Raw genomic sequence first — 26313 nt, 5'->3', positions numbered from 1 at the left:
TTATTGGCCCGAAGTTAGTTTTATCGATCCCAGATCAATATCACAAGACAGTCTCAAACCACTCATACTGATCCCATATAAATGGAGGTCATCCTAGAATAGGGAGTAAGGTAGATACATCGATGTGTCCATCAATAGTACTACTATGGTCCCTAACCCCATTTCCCCGCTCATTCATCAAATGAGAGGTACTTCCCATGAGTCCCACACTGCATGGGTAGGATGCCTCGATAGGAGAACTAATCATCCTGTCCACAGGAAAACGAATCATCCTGCCCCAGAGTCGCCACAGGAGAACTAATCATCCTGACCCACAAGAGAACTACTCATATTGTTTCACAGTTGCCACAGGAGAACTAATCATCATGTTTCACAATTGCCACGGGAGAACTAATCATCCCAGCCCACAGGAGAACTAACCATCCTGTTCAACAGTTGCCATGGGAGAACTAATCATCTCAGCCCACAGGAGAACTAATCATCATCTTCCACAGTCGCCACGGGGTATCAAAGGAGAAGGTTGAACCTGTCATCTTGTACACAGCGCACCACCAGGGGAGGGTGAGTCGCTCTATGGTCGTATGTTGCTCCATTAAGTACCCCAAGCCCCCCAGAGCTCCCAAAGCTCAATGCATGCAACATGCAGGACCCTTATAAGAAGGTCTCTCAACGACTCCAAATCGTTCGGGAAAGTCACAGATTTGACCTTTCCCCGGGGCTTTGACAAAATTTCTACGACCTATACATCAGTCTCAATGCGATGGAGCCTCCTCGCTCATCGACTTACCGTATCCTAGATAAGGTAGTATCTGATGTCTATCTGTTGGAGCAATCATCGAATACGAGATTCCTCAATAATCGAATACCCCCTCTGGTTGTCACAGAGAATCACAGTGGTATTCATCATGTGTACAAACATCTCACTTAATAGCTTCTGCAACCATGCAACTTCACAAGAGATCATACTCGTGGCTATGTATTCGGTCTCGACAGTGCTTGTATCTGATGTCTATCTGCTGGAGCAATCATCGAATACGTGATTCCTCAATAATCGAATCCCCCCTCTGGTCGTCACAGAGAATCACAGTGGTATTCATCATGTGTACAAACATCTCACTTAATAGCTTCTACAACCATGCAACTTCACAAGAGATCATACTCGTGGCTATGTATTCGGTCTCGGCAGTGCTTATAGCAACGGACTTTTGCTTCCTTCTCATCCATGATATCGAAGCAGAATCTAAAGAGAACCAGCACTGAGAAGTGCTCTAGTGTTCCTCCACACTGCCTGCCCAATTAGCATTCGAATAATCATGCAATTTCATATTTCCGACAGTGTATCTCAATCCATAAGAGATTGTGCCCCGAAGATATCTCAGAAGATTCTTGGCACCAATCTAGTGAGGCTCAACCAAATATGAGCTCACCATGCTAACTGAAAAACATATGTCCGAATGGAAGTTCACCATGAACATCAACGCGAATGAGTTTATGAAACTCATAGGCATTTCCCAAATCTGGTCCGACATCACTACCATATAACTTCTGAAAGTTAAGATCCTCGAGGTAGTCACAAGCTTGCAGTTTATCATTCCACATCTGGAATCCAACTCCCTCTTACTTCTGCAAATGAGAGGGTTTGTACCTGTCAGAAATAGGTCATCCTCATAAGGTGTCAGTATGAGAGGTCTATCATCCACAACCTTTGGGTAATGGCTTGGATCGGTTTCACTCCTAGTGAATCTCAGCTTCATCAGACAGCGATCAATCCTCTCATACTACGCCCGGGGTTTTTTGCTTAAAGCCATAGAGGGCTTTCTTCCACCTATATACATGAGATTAGTGATCATGAATCTCAAACTCCTCGGGATGTTCCAAACCTGTGGACCTGCTGCATGACGAGAATGGTCCCTTATAAGATTTTCCTTTGGTACATCTCAGACATGTACCTTCATGCTCTTCTTGAATTCAAGCATCCCTATCACCATTTGACTCACATCGAGTAGGGCCCCATACGTAAACCTCCAGTGTTATAGATGCGATATGTCAATTGACATGATCCCCCATGGACCATCCTACAACTTGATACAAATTGCCAACCCTGAACCCATGAGAGAAAGCATCTTTGAAAATTATATGTTTTAACACGTACCTTTCCATCGATGAATGCCACCCTGAAACCTTTGACATCCATTTCCAAGATGGACACCAAGTTCTTCTTGCGATTAGGTTCATAAGAGAGATTCTTGTAAATGAATAGAATTACCCTCATTCAATTGAGGGGTAACATTCCCTACACCCTTTCCGGGATAGGTGGTATCGACTCCAAGTATAATCCCACGGTTGTTTCCGTCTCTACCAACTTCGAGAGAGCACCCTTCCATCCGATGAGGTACCTTGAAGCACTACGATCAATAAGCCAGATTCCCAAAGAATCTGAAGGAGAGGGCCAACACAAGATAACTCTTCTTTATCTTATCATAAACAACATTTGATTCTTCATACCTGGGGTTCCTTGCTTTCTCTGAAGAGTCAGTCGTTTCCTTGATGACCTATATTACCTGTCATTCCTCTGATCATTGAAGATGTCCCTGGAATGATTGTTATCATCATCAAGTGATGTGTCCCTACCTCAAGCATTCCTTCGCATAATGGTCGAACTTATTACAACCAAGGCATCTGCCTTTCCTTCCACCCTTAGATCCGGACTTCCTATTGAAGTGATCTTTAGGTAGGCCATCAGAAACTTTTGCTGCGCCATTCTGATTATATTCTCTGCTTCGACTTCACCCTTGGTGAATTTGAAGAGGGATGAGGAATCCACTAATCCTTTTGTCATTTCCTAGCTCTCTTAGGTGATTGCTATTTCACTCTTGCTTGGGCATTGTCTTCACCTCAGCTCTGATACCTTGTTAATTTTAGGTATGTTCTATGCTTAGAGCAATTTATTTCAATTTTCACAGTTAGCTCAATATATTTTCTAGATTAGCAATCACATCAACATTAAAGTAAACTGCAGATAGAATATAAACGTAAATTGCAGAAGACAAGCCAAGACAAGAGGACACAAGATGTGGCGCTAGCCAGGGACAAACCCTAATGTGGGGAAACCCTTGATCAATTCTTCTTATATGTTCTTCAATAGTTCAGCAAAGAGAGTAAGATAGTACGTTTACAACCAAAGTCAACACTTTGACTTATCTAGATAATAGCATAGATCATCTCTAAGAAGATGATACATGAGATCAGTGGAAGACATGCGGCTTCAACTGATTCTCCAAGGTGACTCTTTCACCTATCGTTGTGTTGCATTTCGTCATCATGTTGCAACTCACTGCGCTACACCATGTTGCACCCATCATCACTATACTGCATCGCATCACGCTTCATTAATCATGACTGTACCCATCACTGTACTGCATTATGTACCATTGGTGCACCATATTGCCATACTGACCTATGTGTTGGCTGCATCTTGCTTGCTTGTTGTCCCTTGCTTGCTTGTTGTCCTTAGCATGCTTGTTGTTGCATGCTAGTTGTCCCTTGCATGCTAACTGTAACATTGCATGCTTGGTGTATTTGTTGCTAAGTACCATACAATTGTCCCAATGTTAGTTAGTTGTCCCTTGCATGTTGCTCTCCTTCAGAGACAGATGCTCTGGTTGTTCCGGCAGTTCCCCGTAGTTCCGGTAGTTCCGACTGTTCCCGGAAGTTCTGTCAGTTCTCGACAGTTCCGGCTGTTCCCGGCAATTCCTGCAATTCCGACAATTCTGGCTTTTGCCCTCTGTGTCAGCTTTCTTGCATGTTTCGGTAGTTCACGACAGTTCCGGCAATTCCAGATGTTCCCGTCAGTTCCGACTTTTGCCCTCTACTTTAGCTTTCCCAATTGTTTCGGCTATTCCCAGCAGTCCCAGCTTTTCCAGGTAGTTCCAACAGTTCTCGTCAGTTCCCGACAGTTTCGGCAGTTCCGACTTTTCCCGGCAGTTCCAGCAAGTCCGACTATTCTCGGTAGTTCCGGCTACTGCCCTCTAGATTAGAGCAGCGTTATCCCTTAAGATCTCTCCTCCTACTAAAACACAAAGACAAGTATAGAGGAAGAGATCCCAAGGGTGTTGAAATGACTTGAAGGCCACCTCTATTTATACTAAAACATTGAGCACAAGTGGGGTTTATTTGGTTGTTGGCCAACCTTTACGAATTGTCCCATAACACAAATAAATTCATATCTCCATGAATACTTATCGGAATCGGATGATCTTTAGATCAATCCTACACCTCTCGATGAGAGGGATCCAAGAAAATATCAGCTTCCATTAATAAGATGACCCACATGGAGTTTGGCCCTAGTAGCCAGTTTTAACAACATGAGATGGTTTAATCATATATTGGCTCAGAGTATTGACCACAAAACATATGTTCAATCGAGTGTTCACTAAGAACATTAGTTCCCCAATCATTTGATGATATTCAGAAGGATTTGCCAAATTAGGTTTTGCAACTTCATTGCATAGCTTCCTGAAGTTCATCTCCATTGCAGTATTTATGTATTTACATTTTGTCATACCAAATATTTCAAGCAGCTTGACAACATATTTTCCTTGAGAAAGGAAAAATCTCACCAAATTCTACCATACTTCAAAACCCAAAAAGTAGTGCATTAAGTGAAGATCTTTCATTTCAAATTCAGAAGCTAAGTCCTTACACTAGAGGATAAGAGGTTCACTATCAGTCAAAAATAAATCATCAACATATAATACAAATATCAAAGGCATAGCTTGGAATGTCTTGAAGTAAAGATTTGGATCAGCATTACTTCTAGTAAAACCAAGCTTCATCAAGAAGCTATCATTGTGGGCATACCAAGACCTTGGAGCATACTTCAAACCATAGAGGGCTTTCTTCGGTCTACACACGAGTTTTCCAATCATGTACTTCAAAGCCTTGTGGTTGCTCCACAAATACTTCTTCCTTCAGGAAACCTTGCAGAAAAGTAGTCTTCACATTCATTTGGTGAAGGGACGATCCTCAGTTAGTAGCTAGAGCTATAATATATCGGGTGGTTGTATAACGGGCAATAGGCACAAAGATTTCGTCATCGTGTATTCCCTCTTTCTAAGAGAACCCTCCGACCACAAATCTAGCTTTACATTTGTCAATAATGTCATTAACACCATGTTTAATTTATACATCCATTTAGAAGACACAACAGATTTACCTTGTTGCCTTGTAACCACTTCTCGTACATCACTATGAATGATGGACTCATATTCTTCAGCCATTGCATCTTTCCACACTTGGGCGTTCACAGCTTCTTCAAAAATGCATGGTTCATCTTGAATAATGTTGCTCATCGCTACAACATATCCCTGGAACCGGCATGGTTTCTTGCTTTCTTTGAAGGTTCCTCGGGAAGCAACATGTCTATGAGCATCTTGTTAAGTGTCACGAAGCCATAATCATCTATTTATAGAGCATGGAGAAGGATCCAAGGAGTCCATAGGATTCACGGGTTCATTAGCAAGAACAGGCTAAAGATCTTGTGCATCCAAGGCATCATCCCGTCTTTCAACATTAATAAGAGTGTTTATTGCTTTACATAGAGTTGCATCTTCATCAGATGTTATATTCCTGCTAAACTCTACAGTTCTTTTACCAGGCACATATATTTTGTAAGCTTTAGAATTTTCACAATAACCAACAATCATACCTTCTGTACATAAAGCTTCCAGGTTGGTACTCTTTTCCTTTTGCACATGAAAGTAGACAGAGCAATCAAAGATCCTTAAGTGCCCATTTTGTTCTGGGTTATATGGTACGGTGGCCGCATTTTGGATTCTAGCTTTCTTGCAGAAGTCTTGAGCTCTTGTCCACTTGTCCACTTTATGTCCACTCAAGTCATGGGATGGCTCAACATCTTCCTCAATCTCGATACAAAAGACTTGGTTCTCAGATTCATCAAATGTACTTGTTGATCCCAGAACAAGAGCAAGAGCAATAGAAGCAAAGTAAATACGCATAATGAAAGCATAATTGGTGATGAGGCAGGTCCTTCTTTCTTTTCTAGATGTGAGAGTGGCTCCTTCATTATCCTTGCACCAACTTCCTCTTAGAGATTACTCTTCTTGCACTATTCTACACCCGTATGATCTTCAGGATCTGTTTTTCTTAACCGCATCCTCATCAAGAAGTTAGTGAAAGAATCATACAAATACTCATGCAGGAAGAATAACGAATGATCTATAAAGATAAATTTAAACAAAAACAGTGACACAATGAAACAACATAAAACTTGAAAATACTTATTTTCTTAATGGGGATTGAAGGAAGCTTTTAGCTCCCTCTTGATTCGGCTTCTACGAGTTACCACTATCCATCAATCATATGCTAAGTCACCGGATTCGTCCTAAACCCCCCGCGAATCCCGAATCTGGCGAATTCGACACGATTCGGTCCGGATTCGTGTCCAAATCACAGGACACGTCGTGTCCAAGGGCGTGTCACGATTTTCAAAAGCGTGTCGCGATTTTAGGACATGTGTCCGATTTCCAGGACTCACTAAGCTCAGCGCGAGAATGAAAAGGGCGTGTTTGCTCATTAAAATTGTCATTTGGCAAGTGATTTGTGTTGTTGGCAAGTGATTTGTGTTGTTGGAGCAAGGAATAAAGCAGTTTGGCAGCTTCATGATCAAGTCTAGGCCCTAGTATTGATATGCTATTCATGGTAATGTTAAATTCTTAAAGTAAAAGTGAAATTCTCCTTAATCTTCATTTTCATCATTTTACTTAAATTTTTAACATTACCATGAAATGACTCAGGATGTTTGAGAGTGGTTCCGACCTCATTGGATTTCATATGGAGAAAGTAGAATTTTAGATTTTATTCAAAATCCAGCAGACTTATCAGTTTTTCAGGATTTTAGGATTGGGGGATTGCAATGTTTCCATTGAATTTTGTCATGTATTAGGGTATGGAACTCGTATTTAATCAAGAGCACCAAACCAAGAGCTTCTGAATATGTCGCTCCCGCTCCCAAGTAACACTCTTCCTGATGATATGCGTCTGGACACCACTGTTGAGTTGGCATTGGCCAACATGGATCTCAATGATCCAGTGCTAGAGCCTGTTAGATTTGATGACTTAGAGGGGTCAACCTCCATACCGGCAGATGCAGAGGCGACTATGGATACAGCGAAGTAGGAGGATGTAGAGGAGAGCAATGGGGACCATGATGATGGGGACAGTGATGCTGATTCTGATGCTGATTGATGCCTTGAGGCTTGTATACCTGTATTTGTTTTATATTTTCTATTTCTATTTGCCATTGGCATTGCACCAACACTACCTATGTAACACATTTTGATTTGATGACTTAATGAGAAAACTACAGTTGTCAGTGTGTTTATCTTACTATCTTGTAGTTGTAAGTTGTCTTTCAGTTATGAATTATGAATCATGATTTAAATTTTTAATAGATTTATCATTTATGTGACTAGTACCACTGACATTTATTTGAATTTTGTATGTACTATGCATGGTAATAGCTATAGATGAAGATCTATGTTTGAAATCAATAAATTTGTATCATTAATTAAAATTTGTGTAATAAATATGATAATACCTAATTTTTAATATATATGTATTTTTTTAAATATATATATATATATATATATATATATATATATATATATATATTTAATAAAATAATATATAACGTGTCTTGTTCCGGGGGGTCAACGTGTCCGAATCCGACACCACGAATCTCGAATCCTACGTGTCCCGAATCCCCGTGTCAGGTGACTTAGGTCATATGTCATTAGCAAAAGAAGTGCATCTTCTTAAACACCACTTGGCAAACTCCATCATAATCCACTATAATCTCAGGCATTTCGGAAACCAACTTTCTCACATGAGGTAATATTTATAGTGATGAAGAATGAACTTTCGGTGCCACGGTGTATATTGATGATTACTCATCATGAATCAATGCATTGATAGGTATTCCACTGATTTTATAAAGATCTTCAAGATCTCAATCCTAGAGTGAAGGTATGTAATAATAATTATACATATCAACTTCATTTCCTACAAAAATATTAGTTATAATCCATCTTTGATCACTGCAAAAGAGGTTGGCTTAGAAAATTATCATTCCATCTTCTACAAAAGTCATGATTCTTACTTACAACCACTTTTGTTAGTAAACTCTAATATCAAAATGACCAAAACCCATAAGATAATGAGCTTTCACATATAACGTGAAAGAGTCAAAATCCCCCTATCTTCAACATTCAATTTCTATCAGTTATTCTTTCATAGCCTTCTATGCATTATACTTTTTTCAAGACAACAATTTTTTTTGCACATGCATAAGTGGAAGTAAAACTACTTTACTTTTGCATTCATCAACAAGTACCAAAACCACAACTATTAAACACACGCAACACCTTAATTACTATATGCAAAATTACTATCATATCTTGGGTTCCTTGAAATCCTGGAAGAACAGTAGCAGTAAATTTCAGCAGCAAAATTTAAACAGTAAATTTCAACAATAAAATTTCAACATAAAATGTGCTCTAAATAGAGTGGACAGCACTTGATACAGCAAGAAATGGGTTCTAATTAGAGTGGACAACAAGAGATATTTTATTATAAAATGGGTTGCGAATGGAGCGGAATGCAAGAGATATTTTAGCAGAAAGAGAGTTAGAAATGGAGTGAACAGCAAAAGATATTATAGCGGAAAGAGAGTTGTAAATGGAGCGGACAACAAGAGATATTTCAACAGATAGAGAGTTTCAAACGGAGTTTATCTTCACCAAAGCTCTGATACCATGCTGAAATTATGATGTTCTATGTTGTAACAATCACTTATTATAAAACTTCTTTATGTTGCAGTATTAAATAAGCAAATTTAAACTGAACGTAAATCAAATGCGCAAAATAAGACAACCAAGAACATAATAAGACAGAGAATTTAGTCCAATAACCAAGGCAAAACCGAGAAGGGAAAAACCCAACGAGATTCTTCTTCTATTAGAAATCAATTGTTCAACAAAGATATAGAGTACAATGAGAGATCAAGAGAATGAGTAAGGTCACCCAAATAGCTTGAAGATCACTCATTGGGAGCAACCGCAGATGTACACATTGAATCAGCGTTCCCTTCAACTAAATTAACACCAAAACACTGTATCAACCTTGGCTCACCAAGTTTTGTGCTTACTCTTTAAGACTCTCACTCTCTCTCTCTCTCTCTCTCTCAATTCTTCTCTAGACTCTAACTCTCTCTTTCTCAAGTTCGTACTCTCATTGCACAATGCACAAGTAGTGAATGGAGAAAGAATGAGGCACATATATATAGGAGCAGCTACGAATCCATGCCATAAAGGAGTAACTCGCATGCCATGAGGAGTGTAACTCATGCCCATTTAAGAAATGTAACTCATGCCATTAAGGAGGTACGCATGCTTTTGTAACTTAGTTTTTAAGAGAGTGTAACATATGCATTAAAGAGTGCGTAAAAGGTATCATTTATGACATGCTTTTATTGAGTGTAAGAGAGTGTAAGAGATCTTTTATGGCGTGCTTTAATGAGTGTGAGAGAGTGTAAGAGCATTAATGAGTGTAAGAGGAATATACCATGCCAATAACGAGTGTAAGAGAACATTGACACGCATGATTGAGTGACTTATTTATTTTCAATAATAATACAATAGTATCATAAGAATAATAAAAATATTAATATTAATGATAATAATTAAGTCGACATTGAACTATTTGGATTGATTGATGATCACAAGTGATTTTCCATCAATAATACTTGATTACCAATTGATGCAAGGTGATTTACTTTTTTTGGAAAGTCATACTTGAGACTTTTTTTTAGAATTTCTATTTTTAAAAATCCATCCCTGAGCTACCAAATTTTCAACACATTACTTAGTATTTGCTGTTAATTTCCCCATTAGGGATATTAAATAATTGTTGAATTTTGTAACTATGGTTAGTCTTCATAATGTAAATTTTTATTTATATATTTATTATTTTTTAGCATGTTCTTCATGCTCATTTCAAAAGATGAAAATTTGAATTTTAAATTTAAATGTTTTGGCTCCATTGAAGCCATGTCATCCTCCTCCTAGTCAAGTCAGACCCTTCAAGTGATCAAGTCGGCTCATATGGAAAGGCACCCATTTGGCAAGGAGAAACACTATATATTGAGACTTTTTCTCCTCCATTTGGCATCTAATTCGTCTTCTTTTATGAATGAAAATCAAATTGGTCTAAGGCAAGTGAAATACAAGTCTGAGGCAAGATGGAATGAATTTGAGTCCAGGGAATAACCCTCTCTCTATGATACAAGACTTAATATAAGGTAGGTGAAATTCTTCGAGGTTAGTGAAGTTCCTTGAGGCCAACAAAGTTATCTCTTGGTGATGAAGAACTAAAGTACAAGTTGTGGAGCAAGTTTCTTGGGCCATTTGTTTTACTTGACTAGCAGGATGGACCAAGTAAGTCCTAGTGTTTGACATTGATGTCTTTCTCTTATTGACTTGATTCTATAAAAGAAAGGATTGTTGGGTTTTCCCCATGTGGGTTTTCCCAAGGCAAATTTCTTGCGTGGTTGTCTCTTCATATTTTACAGTTGTAGTTCTCTACATATTTGTTTTATGATGCATAATAAATATAAGAAAGGATCAACCCAAAAGGATAACTATAAGAAACAATTATCAGATAAGAGATCTACTTAAAAATTCAAAAATAACGAGAATTACTTTGCTCCATTGATTCTTCTTCTCATCTCTTCTCTCAAATAGTTTTGTATAGTGTTGTTAAAATCGTAATTTTTTCCACGTAACAATTTCATCGGCAATTTTTTCGAAAAATAAAAAATAAATAAATAAAATTAATAGAATAAAAAAAAAAAAAAAACGATCAACAAAAATAGAAACATAAACTTTTTGAAAATTGAAATTTTTGTATTTTTTTCAGCAACCTTCACTGATTTTTACGATTTTTTTCTTTTTCTGGACCCTCGTCGATTTAATCTCAATCATAATTATTGCAACATTTTGTATCGCTTCTCAATTAGACTATAGATCCTGCTGCATGTGGATTAGTTGAATCTTCTTGTGACTATAGATGTCCTATATGTAGTGTAATGGAATTTCTACTTCCATGGATATATTGACCCATGCCATCGATGTTTTTTTGCATAGAAAACAACACTTAAGTTTATTCATCAAAGAAGAAGAAAATTACATTTTGCATATGCACATGCACATTCCAGATAGCATTCTCCATAAGAGGAGCCATCGAAAATTGCTTTACATTCAGACAAAGAAGAAAACCCTAGGGACAACAGGCCAAAGGCCACTTAACTGAGAAATATAAGAAATCAGGGCACGTGGGCCCGCCTAAAACCCAAAAGGGTGCAACAGATTAGCACCAAACGAACCAGGACTGATGGCATTCCTCGTAAAAACAATGAAGCAGAGCACAGGCCACCGTGGTAGCCTGAACATTCAGCCGAAAAAGAGGCATCAAAAAACAAGGCCTCAAAGTTCATCAAAATCAACAGCAGCCTCAAAGCTCACACCAATAAACACAGCAATGATGAAAGGCCCATTGCGGCGACAGCATGAAAATAGGGAGACACCAAGACCACAGAACAGCAGCGGCGCCCAGACCTCGAAGCAGCACCACCAACAAAACCCTGGCAAAAGCAAACCCCTAAAAAACACCATGCTGCAGAGAGAACCCGAGAACGGCAACGTTGACAGCACCAATATTTGAAGGAATCCCCAGCAGCACGGATCAATGGAGGCACAGACCAGAGGGAGGTGGCTAGGGTTTAGCCGCCTGGCCCTCCACTCCCTCAACTCCACTCCCCATAGGCCAGCCCAGTGCCATTGACGTTATCTATTCCAAAAGGAAATTTTCATTGTTGGAACTGGGAGCATAGACAAAGTGTCAAATATTCTGGAGATGTAATTTTAATTTTCTAATGGTGTCACTGTCAAAACACAATTTTACAGAAAAATGCAAAATTTCTAACACCAAAGAAATTCTTCTGACATTAGTACTGATTTGAAGTGTCAAACCATTTCTGTGTACTAAAATTTGACAAAAAGAGATTTGGTATAGTCCATGAGAGCTGAAGATGATTGCCATAAACTTTTAAATCAACAGATCAGAACATGCTCTCCGTGGTCTTTGGTGTGCCCTCTCACACCTAGAGAAGACATTCCTATAACAAGAGTGCAGTGCATTCTGCTGTCTCCATGAAACTGCCAGCCCTTCTTCACATTGTCAACACAAGATATGATAATAACAACATGATAAAGTAAACAAATCTGGACATTCCATTTTGGAAAAAGGCATATGCATTGATATATATTATCAAGGATGGATACTAGACAGTTTCAGTGAAACAGAAACAGAGTTTCTTAATCTATCAGGACAAGAAACTAAAACAATGAGGAAAAGCAAGTAAAACAATGGCTTTAATACAAGATATGGATGATACAGCAATATACTTGATGTCAGGGAACTCCTGACAAGTCATGGATCAAGAGTTTATCCATTAAACCCTCCATGTTAAGCATGCATACTGAACTTGCTCTTATAAACAGTAACTCTAGACAAAATAAGCATAGTTCAGCCAATAATGTGTCAGTTCGACAGTAAAGCCCACAGAGTATTAAACCAAACCCCTCATTTTCATTGTTACTGTGATCTACTCGATCTGAACAACACCAAGTTTTCATTGTTACTGTAATCTACTCCACCTGAACAACACCAAGTTTTTATTGTTACTGTGGTCTACTCCACCGGAACAACATCCCAAGGAATATGGCCCTGTGCAAGTTCTGGTGATTTTGTTGAAACAGTTGCCCTTTATATACGGCACCTAAGCCAAAGGATGTCCACTCTCTGTCCAGAGCAACCCCTCGGAGCATATTTCCGGACGCACTTCCAACCAAAAAGTAAAACTACAGTTCCGTATATGACCATGTCTTTCTTTTATTAGAAATAAAACACATGCTGGTGTTTTGAGAATGTCCTCATAAAATTGAACCTAGGAAAAACTGTAATTAAGGGTGAACCTCAAGCCAGCTTTGAGCTTACAGACAATAAAAATGAAAGAAGAAGAATGAGCACTCAAATGGCTTGCATCATTAATCACAGCACATTTTCTAATGGAGAATACCATCGTATGACTGGAGAAAAAATTGCAATAACAAAACTCAAAAGACATGTCAATATACAATTCAGAATGTTTACAGAAGGATACTGTATTAATCAATATGCTTTACCTGATTTCTCCAGTGAAAGCCCCACCCTTTCCAACCCATGAATTCTGGGCAGAAATTTCTATACGATCAATTAAAGAGCTCTTCACTTGGTCAATATAAACAAATGGAGGCGCTACAACAATATCTGTAACAAAATGCCATACAATTTTACAAACAAATAGGCAGTCAGATGCCATAGATACACGTTGTATATGAAGCAAAGGTTATTATGCCCACTCTCAACAACTCTAGATAAGAGAAAGAAACGAAACAGATTCTAAAGATTTAAAATACGTTAACTGAAAAAGATAAACACCGTGTCAGAAATACAATCCTGCAAAAGATGGATCTAATTTACACATACTAACTATTGCATTGTATACCACTCGTGAAATCACAAATGCAAAACTTAGTTATGTAAGATGTGGCTACTCCATATTTCTTATTATGCACTCCAATAGCAGAAACATCCATTGAAATTAACCATTCCAATAGAAGTGGATGTCTTGTTACCATAAAATCTAGCACCTTAGTGCAAAGCCTTTCACAAGGTGCAAGAAGCTGGTGGAATATGGAACTGTTACAACTACCATCTGCAAAAGAAGTGCCGTCTTTTTAGTGAATCACAGATCCTACACTAGGCAGGCTTCCCTAGTTTGACCTAATTTGGAGTCACTTACACAAGTTCGATCTGAAGCGGGGAGAAGCAAAAAAAAGATTGATGGTCTCAGACAACGAAGAAGGATGAAATATCTTGTTTCTGGGCTCTATCTTTCTCACACATGCAAAAATCTAGGGTTTTTGGTGCTGCAGGAGGAGGCCGAAATTGCAGGTCCAAGTTGCAGTAGAACAAAGGGCAGAATCTAGTAGCTGGAAGGGAGGAAACTGTATATTGACCTTGTTGACCTTGGGAGAGTTGTCTTGCTGTAGGAAGGTCTAATGACGAGGCTCAATTAGGGTTCCAAGAGAAGCTGCAAGGACAAAGTTGCAGGGTCGAAGTTGATAGACAAGCTGCAGTATTGAAGCTGGCAGGTCGAAGTTGCAGTTTGGAGTTGATTGATGCAGAATCAGAGGGCTTGTTAGAGGGCCGACTTGGTGCTTTGAGGACTTGGTTTAGGGTTTGGGATTTTGCATCTCACTTGAAGCAGGTTCTAAGAAGAGAAGAGTTTCCAGGTTTTACCCTTGGATGGGTTTTGCCCTCGCTGAGAGAATAATATTTGTGTCCTCTATTGTTGCAGTTCATGTTCTTGATATTTGTTTGATGAAAGATCTAACTAAAAGAACACAAGAAAGCTAATAAGTTCACAAGCAAATATTAAGGTTAAGGAAAATAAGAATAATAAGCTGCCATTATCAATTTTTCAACATGGTATCAGAGCTAAGGTGAACAAGGAACGCAGCTGGAAGGACACAAGAAGGAATCACTTGTCAAGGGAAAGCATAAAGGAAACTCTCTATGAAAAACTGAAAAAGAAGACTTCAAGAAGAATTGAAGGCTCCTTGAAAAATCTAGAAAGAGGGTTTCTACAAGGAGATCAAGTCTACATCAACCTCGCATCTAACGAAAATCTGAAAGTAAGACTTTAAAACTATAGTTGATCTCCCTCTCTAGAAGAAGATATATTTGGGAGGCATCAAGGATATTGGAAGTTGTTTCAAAGACATTGTTGAAGACTCTTCAAGAATCTTGAAGGCAATAAAGAAGGTTAAAGACTTCATCAACGAGAATGTTGATCACTAGTAACATATTATTACATCATGCCTGAATCTTCAAGTCATATGGTTCTTTCTGCAAAGAGAGCAACAAGCTCATTGGGGCATCAAACTATCTAGCATCGAAGAAAAGAATTGACTCGATACTCACAGAACAAGAAGTAATGGAATATGTTACTAGGGAAAATACTAAACCAGAAAAAGATAAGTCACCAGAACTAGCAAAATACAAGAAAGTGAAAGTAAGGACACAAAGGATTGTAGTACAATCAATCAAAGATTCTCTTGTTCCATTCATTGCAGACTTGAAGACCTCCAAGGCTATGTACAATAAGCTAGTGAATTTATATTCCCAAGCACAACAGATCAAAAAAAGATTGAATTAAGGCTTATGTGATCCATATCAAGTTTTTTGAGACGAGTTTTCGGCGATAATCACATCAAAATTTATTTGTCGACACGTTTCGAACCATCAAATGTGCTTCATCGTCAGGCTAAGATGAAGAACCAGATCACGTCAACAAGTTAAATAGAGAGGCCAACCATTCAACGGCTAGAAAGAGACAACTACTGTTGACAAAGGGAACGGCTACAATTGACTGGCAACAACTACATTTTCACTGGGCAAGGAGATAGTAAAATTAGTTAATTAGTTAAATAATTTATTTAAATAGTTAGTTTGTTAGATCCGTTTATTTACAACTAACTAAAAATCTCGGCTTATATTTACCAGAACTCAATACCTTATTATCTTTTGTTTTATTTCAAAATTGAAAACATTATTATAGGAAATATTTATTATTAAGGTTAAAATAAGTCGTTTATTAATTAGTTAATTTGTAAACCAGGTTTATTTATCTAAAAAATATGTAACTTCTTTTTAATTTAGAACTAAATAAATTATAAAGTTATATTTATACTATTAAATAAAGTCTTATGGGATAAACTAGGATATATGTGCATATTGATTAATTAGTTATTAAATTTATTTATATTTAGATGAATAAGTTTCTAAATAAATTACACTATAAATAGGGATTAAACCTAAATGATTATCAACTAATCGATTAATCAGTTACTAAGTTTTAACTTTTACATGATACTATTGGTTATGTTTAAATATAAACTTAATTTATTTAAATATCATGTGTCATAAAATCTTGTTTATTTATATGTATATCATTTAAAAAAAATAATAATAAAATAAATAAATAAATAGAAGTTAAACTAAGAAATTTAACCTAATAAAAATAATAAGGAAAGTGTTATCATCTATTTATTTATAATTTAAAGCTAAATAAAATATAAGCAAACTAATAATTAAAAACATTAATAATATTAGCGAAAAATGAAAAATCAAGGAAGTGAGCGACAAACAATAAAGGAAAACAAAAATCAGAAGCACAGGGAACAAAGGGGTATTTTAAACAATCCGGAAGACGAGGGCGTAAAACCATAAAAGACACCAAAAGAACGAAGAAGGAAAAAACAGGGGGGGGGGGGGGGGGCCTAAGAGGAAAGGGCAGGGATCCAACAGCTGCTAATCTTCTAGCCGTCATCCCTGTTGAGATTGCTCGGGATTTTTTCAATTTATATGGCCTCCCTAAACTCGCGAAGATGAAAATGAGTAATCTTAGCTATAAGATGGGCCTCCTCAATACATATATGATGCTTTGTCTTTTATGCGTGCTCCGCCAGGGCTGAAGACCGAGTTCTCCAATGTTTGATCTCAGTTGCGTGCTCATGAATCCTCTGATTAATAGAGTGCCCAGTTTCACCAACATAGGAGGTCCCACACAAACATGGGATAACACAAACACCTTTCATGTCCCTAGGGTCAACCCGTCTTTTACCGATCTTAGGGAGCTACGAATGGTGTTAAAGGGTCTAAGGGTGGAGGGAACATTATGCTTCTTAAGTATTCTCGCAATCTTGTCAATGGTCCCCTAGATGAAAGGGAGATGCACCCCTCAAATTCGATCTTTTGTGTCTTTCTTAGCCTTGGGACCTCTGCTAGCTTTAAGGAAAGCTTTCATACCTTGGTGCCTACTATACCCAATATTAACAAAATCATTAAGGAGATTGAAGCATAAAAACCGATAGCCTATAGAATTTAAATGTAAAAATACACAAGAGGTATTTAATAATAATAATTTATTATATATAAAAATGTATAAGTGATGATGAATGTTACAATGAGGCCCTGCTTTTATACCTAGGCAACTGACCTTTCATGATTAGACATGTCTTTTAGACATGCCTTTTCACTTAACTGACGAATATTTTAGATAATCATTATTATTTACATTTATTTATGTTTATTTTATTTTATGTAATTTATATTCGTAACATTGCGTCTTTCTTCAGAAGCTTTGTCCTCAAAGCTTGTTGATGAAAAGACTTGATCTCTTATCTACCATGAATGTCGCGAATGTCTTCTTTACACTTGACTATTGATACTTTCTTCTTTTGACTACGTCATTGGTAGCTCATCTTCTATGATTCGATGGTAACTCTGATTTGAGTCCAGGGTTATCGATTTTTATTTTTATTTTAAAATCTAATTTTTATTTTTTTAATAAGTTATATATATATATATATATATATATATATATATATATATATATATATATATATATATATATATTAATATAAATAACCATATTAAAAATATAAGATTATTTATTATTAAATAGATATATATATATATATATATATATATATATATATATATATATATCAACCCATGTAAAACTATGTTAATGTTATTTTTTTAACGAATCAAAATTTAAAAAATATAGATGTGACTGATGCTTACGGTTTTCACCATTGATGGGTTACGATTTACCAACGGACGTCACACTTGACTTTGGATACGGTGTTTGACAGCGAAGATTGCGGCGTTTAATATTGTTGGAATGGCATTCAACGTGCAGATAGTTGAATCGAACGATAGGCAGAATCGTGCGGATATGCAGAGTTGTCGGGATAGCGTTGACAGGTGTTCTAGAAGGATGAGCAGTCCACAGAGCATTGTTGCCCGCTACATTCTCGGCACCTTGTCCGTGTGTCGCTCCAACACATGTTGCCGCGTCAACTGCTCGCAGGGACAATCGATGAGGCTGCATGCAGGCAGCAACAACTTTTGGCGGAGGCTGGACTTGTGGCAGAGATCGTAGGTCAGCTTGGTCGTTGGGTACTTGTGCAGCGACGGACAGGAAGAATGCTTGTTGATAAGGCTTCTTCGGGCCTGGAGACAGAGCACGGGTGTGGAGAATGCCTGTTGATAAGGCTTCGTCAAAGCTGGTGACAGAGCAACGGAGATCGGGGTTTGGTGATAGAGCAATGGAGATCGGGGCCTAGTGACAACGTGGATAGAAGAAGCAGTGACGTTGAGAATGGAGAACCACGCAACAAGGGGTTAGTGGATGGCGAATAGCACAGTGGACGGCACACCGACGGATACCGGCGATGGAGCGTTTTTCTTGGTTCCATTAAATTCTATGATAAGATATGGAGTAAACGACAATTCCCAATGTAATTTCTCATTTGAATTTATAACAACTACCTCGGCCATAGTCAAAACTTGGCAGTATCGAAACAATTTCTTTATAGTCTTGTCTCCGAATGGCAAAGCCAGCCATGGCATCCTGGCAATAACCTTTTGAAACTACTTATCCCAAAGACCACTTATGAATTTGGTTGACGAAGATAAAGTGTTCCATTGTTTAGAGACACAGCTAAATTTGAGCAAGTGTTCAAGTGACAGCCACGACAATATCTTGGCAGTGATAGGATTGCAAGTGTTCTCGAGCTCCTTCCTCTTGTCAACAAATTCATCAGCATCTGCAAGTTGGTTGGCCTCCAGCCACTGTTTAGTCTTAGATTTGGAAACGAGCAATGCTCTTGCAATTCTCATTTTGAAAAAAACTATAGAAGAGATACTACCAAATTGAATGATGACACAAAATTCAACAGAATGTAAGTATTCTTTTGGAACTGGTCCAAAGGAGTGGACCCCCTTTGTTGATACCAAAAATAACTTGACAGGGCAATAACCCTATCGGGTCCTCAATTTTTCTAACACTATAGAGTACTGAATCTCCAGATGACAAGGCATAAAGAATACGAAACACCTGTTGTCGTGCTTCATCTTTGGATAAATGCACAACAGTACGGTAGTGCCCCAAAACATTTTCCTCCCATTCATTTTTTTCCCTTAATGATTCCAACTGTTTTGGAAGGTATCGATCAACCAACACAAACAAATTTGGAGATGATTCAAGATTCTCAACAAGATCAACTTCAACAAGAATTTACAGTGCTGCTAGTTGTATCCCATCATCCCTTCCAACAGAATAACTACCAATAAGGTAGTCATGTTGAGACTGGATGTATGATAGTTGTACAAATATAGGCTCCATAACTGATACCTCTACTTTCTGAGCCGCCTTAATTTTCTCCTCCTCTGGAATATCCATTGGTTGTGGCTGACCTAGCAGTGGGTGTAATGGAAACTCCATCTCTAAGGGAAGGCCTACTCGTTTCTCCTTTTTCCCTTCCTCATATTGTTGTTCTTCTTCTCCACAATAACCGAAAAAAACATCACGCATATCTATTGTTGAATGAGTTACACAGTGACCATCACCTTGATCACTTAGTTTTCTAACTTGTTCAATTTCTCCATCCTTGTCCGCTAGATTTTTTTGTTCATGAGATCTTTCAGAGACACTTAGACCGATTACTTGTCTTCTATTGGTTGCCTCTTTTGCATCATTTTGTTGTTTCGTTTCTTCACCATTGTTATCATCTTCCTTGTTATCAATTTTTGCATAACTCTCCTTAAAACATGTTGCAACTTCGGCACATGATTTTTCTAAATGCTGAAATACTTCTTGAATTTCATTAAACTCCTCAACGCATTCAGGACGTGAACGTAATCGCACATTGTGCGGCGAACAACGTTCAAAGACCTGCATGATTATATTGTGTGCCATGGCTCTGATACCAGTGAAGCATAAAAATCGATAGCTTGTAGACTTTAAATGTAAAAATACACAAGAGGTATTTAATAATAATAATTTATTATATATAAAGATGTATAGGTGATGATAAATGTTACAATGAGACCCTGCTTTTATACCTAGGCAGGTGACCTTTCATTATTAGGCATGTCTTTTAGACATGCCTTTTCACTTAACTGATGACTATTTAAGATAATCATTATCATTTACATTTATTTATATTTATTTTATTTTATGTAATTTATATTCGTAACAGAGATGGGCTTTCTCTTTATCCAGGTTCCTTTCATCAGATATTCTCACTGCACGAGTAGCTAGGGTGTTGAGAACACCCAACTTTTGAGCAGGGAAAAGATGAAAGTTGGCATGAAGATGCTGCTCAGTATAAGTTTTCTTCCGGAATACTTGGTGGGAGAAACAACCGTCATCATTCTTCGAAATGAGAACATCAAGGAAAGGTAGGCACCCATCAACTTCTTTCTCCATAGTAAACTTAATGGAAGAAGATTGATTGTTGAGATGTTGGAAGAACAGATCTAACTCTTCTTGGCCATGAGACCAGATGACACCAGTGTCATCCACAAATATTTTCCAAAGCTTGGGTAGGAGACAGGCAGAGGCCAAAGCCTTGGATTCAAAGTCTTCCATAAAAAGATTAGCAACAACAAGGGACAAGACGGAGCCCATGGCAACCACGCATGTTTGCACATAGAATTCACCTTCAAAGCAGAAAAAAGTGGAAGTAAGGCAAATCTCAACTAAACGAGTGGTATCAGGGTCAGTGAGACGATTCATGACCTCGGTGGCTTCCCTGATAGGGATGCAAGTGTAAAGGGAGACCACATCAAAACTCCCAAGAATGTCCTCGGGGTCAAACTTTATGCCCTTTAAGTTTCGGAGTTTTCAAAACGAGTACGTTTAGAAACGTCACCTCCAAAAAATGGAAACGTCGGCCGAAACGTTAGCCGAAATGTCATATATGTATATATATAAAAAATATATATATAAATAAATAAATGAATAACACATTATCTTAGAAGAAAAAAGGGAATAAGACCCATAAATGACAATTTAAAAGGAAAAACAAATCTTTATTAACTCCAATAGATGCCTACATGATGGTCGAGTTTCCGCTGAGTTTCGGCCAAGTTTCAGACTTTCGGGTACAGGTACGGCCCCAAATGCCAAGTTCTTTGAAGTTTCGTGCAACATAGCCTTTAACTCATTGACAAACAAAGAAGAGTATTTGACGAATGACTCTATAAGGCCAACAAGGGGTTTAAGCTTCAAGGCCAAGTATTTGGCTACGAGGTAGGTTGGTCGTCCTATGGCGTTGACAATGGGTCTCAGGTGGGCCCTGTCTTTGTGGATTTTTGGAAGCCCAAAGATCCTTGGAGTGATGGGGCTACTCTCAATAAGCTTATGGCACAAGGAACCCACACTGCTACTAGACTTTATAGCTAGAGCGACTAGTCTGGAAATCCTTTTCAGGGGATTCTTGATAAGCTTTTTATAGCTACCACTATTACAAATATGATCCAACATCTTCTTGCGATAATCCTCTCTGTCAAGGATAACAACAGCGCCACCTTTGTCAGCTTTAAGAATGACGATGTCCTTGTTATGGTTCAAGGATTTTAGGGCATCAAATTCATCCTTGCGAATGTTCCTTCTAGGGGGCTTTGCCTTCCTAAGGATGACAACGCAGTCTTATCTTATCGTGTCCTTGATATTATCAGGTAAACCCCTAATCCCAAATTCTATGTCACACATAATGTCTTCCACAGGGATTTTTCTAGGAGCGAGGGCAAAATTTAATCCCTTTTCAAGAAGACTATAGACGGAGGAGGGAAAGGAAAAATTAGAAAGATTTACAACCTTATTTCTATGAGGAGGACTATTATTATTATTATTATTACAATTATTATTATATTTTCCATTATTATTACCATTGATATTATTATCATTACTATTAATATTATTAGTAATATTATATTTTCCATCATTATTAATATTATTACTATCACATTCGAAATTCATATTATTATTATTTTCATGATACAAATAATAACAATAATAATTCTTATTATTATCATCATCATCATCATAAGTACTTATATTATTAAAATTACTATGCAACTTGTTATTCTTTAAATGATGCCATTTATCGAAATTAATAATATCATTACCATTATAAAGAGCACTAATATTTTTAATATTCTTATGAAACTTTTTATTATAATAATTTAAATGATGTAACCTATCAAAATTAAAATTCTCCATATCAAGAACAAAACCAAACTTAAGAGGGGAAATAAGACCGTAAGGGTTCGACAACGGAGGAAAACCACACTTTCGGTTCAACGACCTGATACCAAAGGAATCCACCCGCAGGGAGGAAAGACAAGACTCAGTTTCGCACGGACCATGGGCAGATTGGAAGGAGGGAGACCGGTCAACATAGCAATGATGAGAAGGGTTGAGACGCGTAAGGGAGAACGATGAATGTACCTCAGTCGATTCAGACACGAAAGGGGCGACAAGACCAGCGGATTCGCTCTGAATGGCTATCTATCCAAGGGGATGGATAAACACCTTAGGGGAATGATCAATCTCGACTAAATCAACTACCAAATCATTGGATCGGCTATCAAAGGAAGAGGCTGGACTTGAACATGAAACAGGAGGGGAGATCAAATCACTGGACTACAGACTACGTTCCATGCTACGAAGCGTTGGAATAGATAGCGATGAGTTAGGAACAGGGGAGTCAGTCGCTTCACCTGGACACATTGAAACACATTTATCCCCAATGGAGCAGTCCATAAGGGAATAACCATTAACCCATGACCGAGGGGCAGAGATTTGACAAACAAAAAGCTGGCTATTGGATGACTTACCTGGGGAGAAAGAATGAGTGTCGAGGGCAGCGGATCTCCTGGACAACTCAAGAAACTTTGAACACTGCTTCTGCCCCAAATATCTTCCATACGCTGAGATTTCAAAGTTGAACACGCATCAACCCTTGTCCACAGGGATGCGGAGATCGTACCAAAAAGTTCTAGTTGCGAAGATAGAAGTCGGGCAGAAAGTTGATCGAGAACTCTTCTCACCCTGCAAATCTCATACCTCAACAAGGCTAAATTGGTCTTCAAAAAGACACGATGGTTTCAAGGAGTATTGAGGCGTTGATTAATTTGGGCAAAGACCGAATGATGGAGGAATCTTTGCATCTCTTAAGGAATGCCAGATCTGATTTCGTCTTCGAAACCTACAAGCGTGCTCGTTCAAAATTAATAAACGACTTCTTTTAACCTTAATAATTAATATTTCCTATAATAATATAAGTCTTTATATAGTGTTTTCAATTTTGAAATAAAATAAAGGATAATAAGGTATTTAGTTCTGGTAAATATAAGCCAGAGATTTTTAGTTACTTGTAAATAAACAGATCTAACAAACTAAATATTTAAATAAATTATTTAACTAATTAACTAATGTTTCCCATCTCTTGGCCCAGTCAAATGTAGTTGTTGTGAGTCAATTGTACTCGTTCCCTTTGTCAATAGTAGTTGTCTCTTTCTGGCCATTGAACGGTTGGTCTCTCTATTTAACTTGTTGGAATGATCTGGTTCTTCATCTTGTCCTGATGAAGAACCACACTTGATAGTTCAAAATGCGTCGACAAATGAATTTAAATCAAAAGATGTCATTGAGGAACAAGTTGTACAGAATGAAGAAATCAAAGGATGAGGATGTGGCATAGGAAGTCTCTCAACTAAGAGACCCCCTGAAAGGACTTGGGGAACCAATCACTGATACTAAAGTAACCATTTGCGTACTAAATGCATTGCCACCAGAGTGGGGCAGCTTTGCAACAAGCATCTACTCTAAGAAGGATTCAACTCCCTTTAATGAGTTGTGGGCGCAATGCATATTGGAAGAATCTAAGATCAAAGTCAAAGATGATATTGGATCACATGAGCAATCTCAAGCCTTTCTAGCCCGAGTCAAGAAGTTGAAGAACAAAAAGTTTGGCAAGTCCAAAAAGAAAGACATGTCCAAAGTGCAATGCTTTGAATGCAATGAATTTGGACACCATTAAAGGGACTATCCAAACAAGCATAACAATAAGAGAAAGGAAAGGAGTGAAGCTAATGTAGCCAAAACCATGGGAGACCCTAGGAAGAAGGCTAAGAAGGAAGAAGTGAAGGATCTTTACTACTAAAGATAGTTCACTGACTACTAGGTTCTCTGAGAAGATTAATCTTTCCTATAGAATAGTATTTTTTATAAAGCATCATTAAAAGAAGTATATGATAGTATTATGTCTAGAATTTACATGATGAAGTTGCTTTGCAAAAATCAGACAGATAGACCATTTTTCATATTGATCATCCAAATATTGTCTAACATTATGTTAGAAGCTCTGAAACCGGATTCGTTGTGAGGAGTTTAGAGCAAGGAACCAAGGGTTTGGAGCGTTTTCAAGGAGATTCAAGCAACAAGTCAATGCATTTCCTCTCTATTTTTTTGCATTTGTATTACAACAGTTTGTATATGCATTTCTTTAATAAATTTGTGCATGTTTTGTTTATTTTTTTTACAGTATTCATAGCTCAATCAAGGGCAGCAAGTAGGGGACAAAGTAAGGGGAAGAATGTCCCCATTGGAGATGCCACTCCTCCCCCAATTTCATCAAATTTTGCTGCAAGTATTCCCTCTATTGCAAGTAATATTGAGGGAAGACTTCCTCCTAAAGGTAACATTGAGAAATATCCATGTGGAAATATGTCAAGAGAGGATGGGCCAAGCAGCAAGATGAAGGGAGTAGGCAACGTGAATTGGAGATGCAACGTTTGCCACAGTAGTTTCACAAGCACATATTTTTGTGTGAAAGGCCATTTGTTGGCTTTACCAAGTTGTGGAGTTAGAGCTTGTACACAAGTTCCTTTACAAAAGAGGAAAGAAATGGAAAGAGAGTTCACTGTTGGTATGGCAAATGTGGCTGAAAAATAAAAATAAAAACCAATAACAATGACCCCCTTCCATTTTTGAGGAAAGGAAGCAACAAATTCCCATTTGAGAGTTCTAGTGGGGCACAAGCAGCAAAAAATAAAGGCAATTTCACTTGGTCCAATGGGATTTTTCAAAAGGAGAAACGGGATGAGCTTGATCTCACCATTGCCTTTTTTCTATCAAAACTTCATATCTTTTATTGTTTCACGCACACCTCTATTTATTGAGATGTGTGAACTCTATCTCACGGGGCTCCATCATGGTATGTGCCTCCTGGTTCAGAGAAACTTAGAACCACATTGTTGACGAAGGCAAAAAAAGAGGTGCAAAAAATGCTTGATCCTATAAAAGCATCATGGCCAACATCTGGGGTTAGCATTGTTTTTGATAGATGGACAGATCCAGCACAACACCCACTCATCAACTTCATGGTGTCTTCCTTGAATGGTCCAATTTCCTTGAAAGCAGTGGATACACTTAGAGAATACAAGGATGCACAATATATGGGTGAGTTGTTTATTAAAGTTATTGAAGATGTAGGTGTTGATTCTTGTGTGCAAATCATTACAGATAATGCACCTGTTTGCAAGGTTGTTGGCATGATTGTGGAAGCTAAATATCCACAAGTGTTTTGCACATCTTGCATTGTCCATTCATTGAACTTACCACTGAAATCCAATGCTTCTGATGTGCTTTGGATTGGTAACATTATTGAGGATGCATGGCATATCTGTAACTTTGTACAAAATCATAGAAATGCCCTCACTATCTACAAGGAGTACAGCAATCTATCATTGTTGAAGATTGCGGATACACGATTTGCCTCTTCATTCATCATGTTGAAGAGGTTGAGGGAGGTCAAGACCGCTCTTAGGGCCATGGTTATTTCACCGTTTTGGTCTTTTTGGAGAAAGATCAAGTAGCCTCTAAAAGAGTGAAGGACATGGTGCTAGATGATTCTTCGTGGGAGAGGGTAGATCTAGTTATTCAAATCATGGACCCTATCATTTCTTTGCTTTGATTTGCAGATACAAACCAAACCATCCCAGGAGAGGTTTATGAGTGATGGGATTCCATGATTGAGTCTGTGAGGAGCATTAATTTACAGATGAGTGCCCCGAGTATGAGACATCACTAGAGGCCTTCTTCACCACTTACAAGATATTCTTGTCAGCAAATGGGACAAGAATTGCACACCTTTACATTGTTTGGCTCACTCATTGAACCCAAAATACCACAGCCATGAGTGGCTGAAT

General features: G+C 37.9%; 1 protein-coding gene across 1 annotated transcript in view; it reads right to left on the bottom strand.

Annotated features, from left to right (window-relative positions):
* TIM (triosephosphate isomerase) overlaps positions 1–26313 on the bottom strand; it is a 353432-nt gene that overhangs the window by 196679 nt on the left and 130440 nt on the right. Inside the window, exon 4 of the mRNA XM_089404394.1 lies at positions 13323–13446. Coding sequence (XP_089260520.1) covers positions 13323–13446 — 124 coding nt within the window. The remainder of the gene's footprint in view (positions 1–13322; positions 13447–26313) is intronic.

Source organism: Pinus tabuliformis, chromosome 2_2 (genome assembly GCF_031772625.1).
Source record: "Pinus tabuliformis cultivar Carrire ecotype Pingquan chromosome 2_2, CPIR1, whole genome shotgun sequence".
Classification (NCBI taxonomy): domain Eukaryota; kingdom Viridiplantae; phylum Streptophyta; class Pinopsida; order Pinales; family Pinaceae; genus Pinus; species Pinus tabuliformis.
Note: the sequence above shows the minus strand (reverse complement) of the source record. Positions and strands in the feature narration are given on the sequence as shown.